Below are 7,489 nucleotides of genomic sequence, written 5' to 3'. Positions count from 1 at the left end.
TAAGGAGGCAACTCTTGTTCAGAATTGATAGTCAAAATGAATCCGGAAATGTTTCAAAGTTAGAATTTTCAATATGTGTAAGATTAAGGAAATTTAATGCAAGAAGGATGTTTCCAAGGAGTTGATCTCCTTTGGAATACTCTGTAATGATTGTTGCCAAGTCTGTCTGACTTTGTGCATAATCATTACAAGAGGATCAATGCATATAAGTTTAGAATCTAACAGATTTCAGTAAATGACATGAATTTGGAATTCTTGCATTTGCAGTAAGGATTTGGGAGTGTGAAAAGAGAGTCATTGAAGTTATGTTCAATTGATCTAGTTCACAAAGTAAAGATCATAGACAAACATAGTATGCATACTTGGTGTATGGCTTGACTAGTGTTTAGAAAAACATATTGTACATGCTCGGAGCATGGGACAACTATTGTTTTAAATTCAAGAATAATGTTGATAGCTGAAACAGTATACAATGAATAATGTGTAATCATATGGTGATAAATAAAAAGTGTTTTATTTATATTCATAAGTTCTGAGACCATATTGGATTCAATTACTATTGTGTTTCATTTTGCATGTTTTGACTTCCCGAATAAACTAGGTTATTCTTCCGGAATGACTAAGTTATTCAAACCATCCACAGTCGGTCATATGTTGGAAGTAGATATGAATTAAGACTGTCATGGGTTGGCTTGTAGAGGTCTAAGGTGTTGGACAAATGGCTACAACACTCATGAGTGCTCATAAGTTCTGAGTATTGGATTCAACCCGCGCTCATTGGAATCACTTCATGGGTTTTATCACGAGTGATCATGAGACGATAATATCTTATATTCTTCAAACCTAGAGATATGAGTTGTTACTATGAGTTGGTTGTACATTGATTGCACGAAACGCATTGGTAACTCGATGTTATAAAACGTGTCTTTGTGTACGATTCAACAAGTAGTAGAACAAGCCATATGAGTCGAAGTTTATCCATTCCTTTTACCTTCGGGATAAAAGCGATATCTGTGGGCCCCTCGATGATTTGATGATGACAAATGGAAGTGCTCGGCCGGGCTAGGACTGATTTGATTTGTTCAATTAGTCAGTCGTCATAAATCGGAAATCGGGAAACAACTAATGGACAGAGAGAATGATTATAATCCATGTCTCAGTCCATATGATATCTAGAATGGAGGAATATATGATCCCTTATCTAATGGACAAGTCATTGACAAGATCAGAGTTCATCTACAAGGTTAGAGTTCGACAAAAGCTTTTGAGAGCTACGATTGCCAGTTGGTTCCTGAAGTCATACGCAATAATAGTTTTAGACTTATCCAAGTGGGAGACTGTTGGATTAATGTCTAAGTCCATAACTATAATTGGTAAGACTTGACCCGACCCGGCATGGTCCATTTGGGTTGCATACCATCATGCACTTGGGTAGACTAAATGAGAGAAATAAGACACTTATGGTTATTAATATATTATAAGTTCTAGTATATTAATAATAAGAAGAATGAGATTATTTAATTAGTATTGATCAAGAATTAATCTAGTATTAATTGAGTGATCAAAAGAAGACTAATTAAATATATGGGTTGATTGTGTAAATCATCCATACTTGTATAGTGGGCTAATGCTCCATGGATTATCTAGTTGGGCCAAAACCCATATGATACTCCATGGATGCTCCATGGTGTATTTGAACCCATGGATCCAAGGAAATGGAAAGTCATGACAATTAGAGTTTACCCTAATTGTAACACTATATATAGATATTATTCTTGACCAAAATCGGCCACTAGTGAGAATAAGAGAGGGCTAGCCGATTTCATGAAGTGTAGAATTCTCTCTAAGTTATTCTAAGTGTTTTGATGATTGTGAACCATTTGAGGTGTCACACTTGGGGCACTAGGCACTCAAGCTTCATGAAGACAAGCACCATCAAAGAGGTATGTATTCTATCTTGTTATATTGATAATTTTGTATGCTAGATTAGGATAATACCTTGGATGTTCATATTTTCATGTATAATAGAGAAAACATAGATCCAAGGTATTTAGGGTTGCATGTACACTTAGGAGTGTTAGAATGCTCATAACCCAACAGAACCGAGCAGAACTTGCGCTTGAACTGCACCAAGAACTCAGCCCATGTCAATTGCAATGGCTCATTTGGGCTCAAAGTCTTCCCTAGAGTATTCCACCAACGAATGGCTCCACCTCGGAATTGACACACTGCATAGATGGTCTGTAACTTGCCTCTGCAGCCACAGATCATGAAGGCTAACTCCATTTCAAAGATCCAATCCATCACTCCTATCGGATCATCCTTTCCATTGAAGGTCGATGGTTTGCAAGTTAGAAAGTCCTTGTACTTGCATCCCATTCCATCCTTCCTTCCATCATGGTCGTATCGCCTAACTATCGGTGGGTTGGCTTGACCAACTGATCCACTGAAGTTTCCACCTTCCGAGTGCCCTTCATTTAATTCAGGATCTTCCACACGAATTGACAGTTATTCACGATTCTGTTGAAGCAACCGTCTAGTTTCATCCATCTGACGATCCAACATCGTTTGAATCATCATTTGAACACCAACCATGGTTATTGGCTCCGGTGTTGCTGCTACGACAGGTCTTTGTTCAACCACTGGTGGTTGATTCCTGTTTTCATCAGCATTTCCAACTCCACTTCTTATTCTCACCATTTTTGATCTACACACCGAATAAGGTGAAATTAGATCCTCATTCACGATAGATATTCAAATCATCCTTATCACTCCGAAACGTTTACATGCTAGTTCTAATATTGTAGACGTACGCTTAGAATCCTACACACATAAGGTTTCTAGATCCGGTCGGCAACAGACTATAGATCCGAACAAATAATATCATATATGGCAACATATAACATTTAGCACATAAAGCATTTTAGGCAACTTTCCTAAAATAAACTAGTGCTCGTGTCTAAAATATAACAGACACACATCTCAAAATTTCACTTAGCATTCTAAGTTTAAGTCTAGAAATCCTACAAATTCCTAGTTCGCTTAAACTAATGCTCTGATACCAACTATGACATCCCCAAAATCTCGGCCAGAAAATACCGATTTTCATTTATGCTTTTAAAATAATTTGAGAGTAAATCCTTTTGATTTGAAAGAGTTGCGGAATTTGTTCCCAAAAACAAAACATGATAAAACAATGTTTACCAAAGCATTTCATAAAAGAAATGTGTTTTTCATTATATAATCAAAACTCGGAGTGTCATGTTCCGATACAAACCAATAAGCATAAACGATAACATTACAAGTCATTCAAAAAATATATACATCTCAAGACTTGTAAACAAAACAACTTGATGGTTCATTCATCTTACGCCCTTGCGCCACTTCCTGTAATACAAATAAAACTGAGTAGGTCGGGCTTGGGAGCCTGGTGAGCATATAGGGTTTTCATCCCACAATAAATAATTAAATTAATTATTATCAACCAACAATAACCCAGTTACCCATTCCCGTTAGTCTCACTTTATGTCCCTAAAATAACTAACACAAGGGACCTAATCTAAGAATATTTTCATCGGGGTGACAACACATGTTGCGGGGGTTCCTCAGCAATATAAGTCAAATAAGGCAACCATGAGGGGGATGGAATACAGCGAATGAACACCCAAGTTCATTAACACCTACAGGTTATGAGCCTGCTAGCGTTCCACTAGACTGTCTAGAAAAGTCCGTGGTCGTCATCTAAATTCCGCTAGATGACTGGATCAAAACAACATCGAGGCCTCTCATCTATTTATTACACACCAACTATCTACCCATGTTCTACCCAACATATTAGTAGCTAAAAACATACATTTTTATACATATTTCAAAACCTGTATAGAATGCTTGATCAACACATTTTTCCATATAACAGATGAGGCACACACACATAACACGTATTTCATATAGAAATAATCAGATCTGTAAGATAGAAGAAAGTGAATATACATTCACACACATAACAACAAAATATACATATAACACGTATCTCGTATAAAATACTTCATAATTATACGTTAGGAGAAAGTAACAACACACTCACACATATAAACAACAATATACTTAATTCACTCAAACCATACTTGTATTATTATTATGTTTATGAAAGGTAGTATACACTCACTTGATCAGAGGATGATCGGACAGCACTACGACTTGTAAAAGTAGTAATCCTCAGCAGATCTGGAAGATCTCTACAAAAATCGAACTTCTCGCGGGCAGAGCTTCGGCTCGGAAACCGCACTTCTCGGGATATTTGGGATCTCGGGACTTGCTTCGGGACTCGGGAATATTATCGGGGCTTCGGGGTATTTCTGGCATGCAAAACGATGCAAAACGGGAGAGAGAATAGAGAAAAATAGCAAAGAAGTCGGCTTCCCTCGCATCCTATTTATAGGAGGCTGATGCCTCGCAGTTGGCGGGGCCTACTGCCTCCGAAACGTCACTGCATGCGTCATCCGAAGTCCTCGAGTGCGAGTGTCGACACTCTTCGCTGTACGTGGGGCGTACTCCGGATAAGTCCGGTGACTCGCCTCCGGATAATACCGAGGTTTAATAATTAATTTTAATTATTAATTATTTAATAAACTTCGGAAATTCATATCTTCTTCATACGAACTCCGTTTTTGACGTTCTTTATATCCACGCGAAGGTGAGACTACGCTCTACAGCTTTCGTTTAGACTCGGTCGGCTAATTTTGACTTTATTTTTATTATTTATTTTTAATAGGTCGGGACAGAAAATTTCGTTATAAATTTATAACTTCTTCGTTTGATGTCCGTTCTTGCCTAACTTTTTATCGATTAGATACTAACAACGAGATCTTCGATTCTCGTTTAGATCGCTAAGGCTAAATATTGCTTTAACGTAAATTTCACTTTTTACGTTATTCAGTGGTGCCGGTTCTGTCGCGAAACTTCGACAGGTCATAACTTCCTCGTTATAACTCGGATTTCGGCATTCTTTATATCTTCGGAAACCTTGTTTTAACTACTACAATATTATCTAAAGATATCAAGTTTATTTTACACTTAAATTTTGATGTTTATTTTTATTCTTAATTAATCAAACCACATAATTAAGCAATTAAGCACAAAACACATAATACCCAAATAATACACTTCTATTATTTCAAAATGGGTTACAAAGGTTAACCTAGACTATTTCATTACTAAAAATGGCAAGCCCAGAAACACAGTCGTTATAGAAATGTATGGTGTGTTTGGTTGGATCATTTGACAGGAAACTTTGTATGTTATTCATATAAAAATTATATATATATTTGTGAAAATACATTATAATATTCATATGTGAATATACTGTGTAATATTCATATGTGAATATATTGTGTAATATTAATAAGTGAATATATCATCTAATGTTCACAAATGAATATACTATTTAATATTCACATGTGATATACCATGTAATACTCTGTAATATTAAGATATGAAAATATTAGCTAATATTCATAAGTGAATATACCATCTAATATTCACAAGTGAATATACTATGTAATATTCATAAGTAAATGCATCGTCTAATATTTAAATATGAATATACTATGTTTGTTATATGATATATTCATATATGAATGATACTTAAATTGTACAAAAAAAAAAAAAATCATAGTTTTTATTAATAACTGAATAACGAATGTACTGTAGTAAAAACCTGATTTATTTTTATTCACTTATGAATAACGGCTGAAAATATAATTTTTTTTTATTTTATCTTAAAAGTATATATCAATATGGATGTCTATTTGTAGAGAATAAAAAATCATGAATTTTGGTATATTTAAAATTATTTTTCGATAAAAATAGCTTTTTAAAAATTTAAAAAAAAAAAAAACGAAAAAACTATGTTTTCTGTATATATTAAGGTAATGATTAACATAGTTTGAGGAAACATGTTTTGTTGGAAACCAAATGTCTAATCTTTTTCCATTTCTGATACGACGGAGGCTTTTGCGGCAAAAATAAATGAGTTGCTGAGAATGATTCCTCCCTATAATTTTTTTTTTCAATTGAACCCTCTCTCTCTTTGTCTCTCTCTCACTATATATATATATATATATATATATATATATATATATATATATATATATATAGAGAGAGAGAGAGAGAGAGAGAGAGAGAGAGAGAGAGAGAGAGAGAGAGAGAGAGAGAGAGAGAGAGAGAGAGAGAGAGAGAGAGAGAGAGAGAGAGAGAGAGTCGGCGCAGGCGCAAATTACTAATAACTCAATCTTAAACCAACTTAAACCAACTGATCTGACATATACATCCTGTCCGATTAAACCGACCATATTTACTGGGTTCCCATTTCTAACCATCCAAGGATCCACACGTGACCCACCCTTTGATCCAAACATACAAATATCCCAAACTAAAAGTTGGAATTGGTTGACGTTGATGGTTTGACCGTACCTTTTGAATTGTTTTGACCAAGTCATGAGAAATGTGTTTGGGGTAAGCTTTTATTGATAGTTGATGACGTAGCAAATGACGCAAATTTGTGAAATGCCACCACTTGCAGAGTTATTCGGTGGATTTCCATAGATGGTACCACACGTTCTATTAATTACAACCACGGAATTAACCCACCGTCGCCACAAAACGTTCATGTATTACTTTTTCAATTAAATATGATTTTGACCAAAGATTCATTGAATATTTTGACTTCACATCACACAGTCAACCTTTCGAAATTTTGACTTTACCACTATTCAACCTATATAAGCCATCAAAACGGTACTTCAGAAAAACAAATTAAAGGAAACATGAGTAGCAGCTCAGATGATGTAAGCAGCAGCAATTGTTCAAGCAGATCAGCCGAGAAGAGATACAAAGGCATCAGGTGCCGGAGATGGGGCAAATGGGTATCGGAGATTCGAGTTCCGGGAACCCAAGAACGGCTATGGCTAGGTACGTACACTACTCCAGAGGGTGCAGCGGTGGCTCATGACGTTGCTTCTTATTGTTTGAAAGGAGCCACATCTTTGCACAAACTTAACTTCCCGTCTATGCTACCACCCACGGCGAGGACAGATCTGTCTCCGAGGTCCGTCCAGAAAGCTGCGTCGGATGCTGGCATGGCCATGGACGCACAGTTGATTTCTTCGAGAGAAATGGCGCCCGGTAATGGTGGTTTTACCCAGGAAGGTGAGGCGTTGAGTATCTCAGTGGATGATTATCTTTGAATCTGGAGGAATATTTTTGCACATTTGAAGTTTGCATTGCCGAACACAGAGTGTTAATTAGTTGGTATTCCATGTATCAGATATGATTAATAAATCAATCAATGGTAATTCTGCTCAGAGTGAAGCTCATATATATTTTTAAAAGGATTATATGTATAGCTGTTTATATATATGAACCCCAGAAGATCAAACAAGGTGTTTTATACATGCCAATGCATCTTCCCTAATGACATCATGTCATCATA

The 7,489-nt window shown here is 36.0% G+C and overlaps 1 protein-coding gene across 1 annotated transcript; it reads left to right on the top strand.

Moving 5' to 3' along the window:
• Nucleotides 1-6,824: 6,824 nt before the first annotated feature.
• LOC145040554 (ethylene-responsive transcription factor ERF019-like) lies at nucleotides 6,825-7,244 on the top strand. The gene has a single exon (XM_078988469.1). It carries the CDS (start codon nucleotides 6,825-6,827, stop codon nucleotides 7,242-7,244), a length of 420 nt encoding a protein of 139 aa, XP_078844595.1.
• Nucleotides 7,245-7,489: the final 245 nt, after the last annotated feature.

This window comes from Lactuca saligna, chromosome 4 (genome assembly GCF_052625555.1).
Source record: "Lactuca saligna cultivar CGN05327 chromosome 4, ASM5262555v1, whole genome shotgun sequence".
NCBI classification, from domain to species: domain Eukaryota; kingdom Viridiplantae; phylum Streptophyta; class Magnoliopsida; order Asterales; family Asteraceae; genus Lactuca; species Lactuca saligna.
This window is presented reverse-complemented; position numbering and strand designations above follow the sequence as displayed.

Excerpts from the sequence above, each read along its gene's own strand:
- LOC145040554 (XM_078988469.1), top strand. The coding sequence starts at position 6,825 with ATGAGTAGCAGCTCAGATGATGTAAGCAGCAGCAATTGTTCAAGCAGA.